Source organism: Leptopilina boulardi, unplaced genomic scaffold, assembly GCF_019393585.1.
Source record: "Leptopilina boulardi isolate dan_hultmark-lab unplaced genomic scaffold, ZJU_Lbou_2.1 LbouV2_8, whole genome shotgun sequence".
Lineage (NCBI taxonomy): Eukaryota > Metazoa > Arthropoda > Insecta > Hymenoptera > Figitidae > Leptopilina > Leptopilina boulardi.
The window spans coordinates 32,501-33,776 of NW_026138027.1; the positions used below are offsets into that span (position 1 = coordinate 32,501).

At 43.3% G+C, this 1,276-nt stretch overlaps 1 protein-coding gene across 1 annotated transcript in view; it reads right to left on the reverse strand.

Annotated features, from left to right (window-relative positions):
• LOC127290670 (uncharacterized) overlaps nucleotides 1–199 on the reverse strand; it is a 2,534-nt gene extending 2,335 nt beyond the window's left edge. The window contains exon 1 of the mRNA XM_051319424.1: nucleotides 1–199. This exon is cut by the window's left edge and continues 2,335 nt beyond it. Within this exon, the coding sequence (XP_051175381.1) occupies nucleotides 1–39 (39 nt within the window). The 5' untranslated portion in view covers nucleotides 40–199.
• Between the last annotated feature and the right edge of the window lie 1,077 nt (nucleotides 200–1,276).

Below are 1,276 nucleotides of genomic sequence, written 5' to 3' on the forward strand. Positions count from 1 at the left end.
GATGGTTCTGCCGTCGTGGTCGTCCTCTTCGGCCGCCATTCAACGCTCAGCTCAGAACTGGCACGGACAAGGGGAATCCGACTGTCTAATTAAAACAAAGCATTGCGATGGCCCTCGCGGGTGTTGACGCAATGTGATTTCTGCCCAGTGCTCTGAATGTCAACGTGAAGAAATTCAAGCAAGCGCGGGTAAACGGCGGTTACACATTCGATCCAAAGCTTAAGACCACACGCTAATCAAGAACCTCCACGTGGTAGAGTTGGATACGGATCTCTGATCCTAACTAATGCTTGCCATGGCGTGTCAATCATCCAAAGTCCAACTGTGGCGGATTCGGTCGGGATGATTGAGTTCCTAGACTCAGTGTTTAGGAATTGGAACTCACAGTAGATACTGGTTTTTATTAATTGAACTGTACCTGGGTACAGGCCGGGACGTGGTTTAGTACTGGCTGCTTTTTTTTTTCTGGCACCTCCTCGCGTGCCTGATGTACTTTCTATCTTAAACAAACAATAATGGCAATAGTATATTCAGTTGATAAATCCATAATTTAATTATATAGTGTGTCAACTGCACTAATGTAGCAAATACAGTATATGGAGTTGAGTTATGCCTTATGGCATTTAACGACGCTCCTTTCTCACAGATATTATGTAGCAAATACAAAATGATGGTACTGAAGGCTCGTTGGGAGAAAACGGTCAGGGATTTAGCCTCTCCGTAGACCCCGCTAGTAATGCCACTGTGTGGTGCAGGACTTTATGGGTCTGATCATCACGCAGTGGTAGCCAAGTGAATCCTCCGCATACAGACTAAGACTCGCTTTTGTAGTCTGAAATCTGTAGCCCGAATAACAGGAACAGGGCATGCGGGCACTTCTTTGGGTTTTTCCAGGGTCGTTCCCTCTTTATTTTAAAGAGTATATTTTATTTTCAATTGACATTGATATATGACTACTAATTGCATGTTTTTATGACAATGATTGATGAATCGCAGAAGGTGTGGTTTCGCTATAAGGTGAAGGCGGCACCTTCGAATGATAAAAACTTAAATAATGGCTAATAATCATGATAATGCCTCGGAGTTCGGGGAGATTGGTCCCATCTTGCCGAATATTGGTAGGGGACCTGAATATGACGGAAACACTAAGATTCTTAGAATCTTTATCCCGACTCCTGTGGCGTTCGATTGTCCAATCTGCCTTAACAACAATAAAATAACATCTTTCATTGAAACAAAAACTTTCAGTAGTCACATTTCTCGCAGCCATATGGTG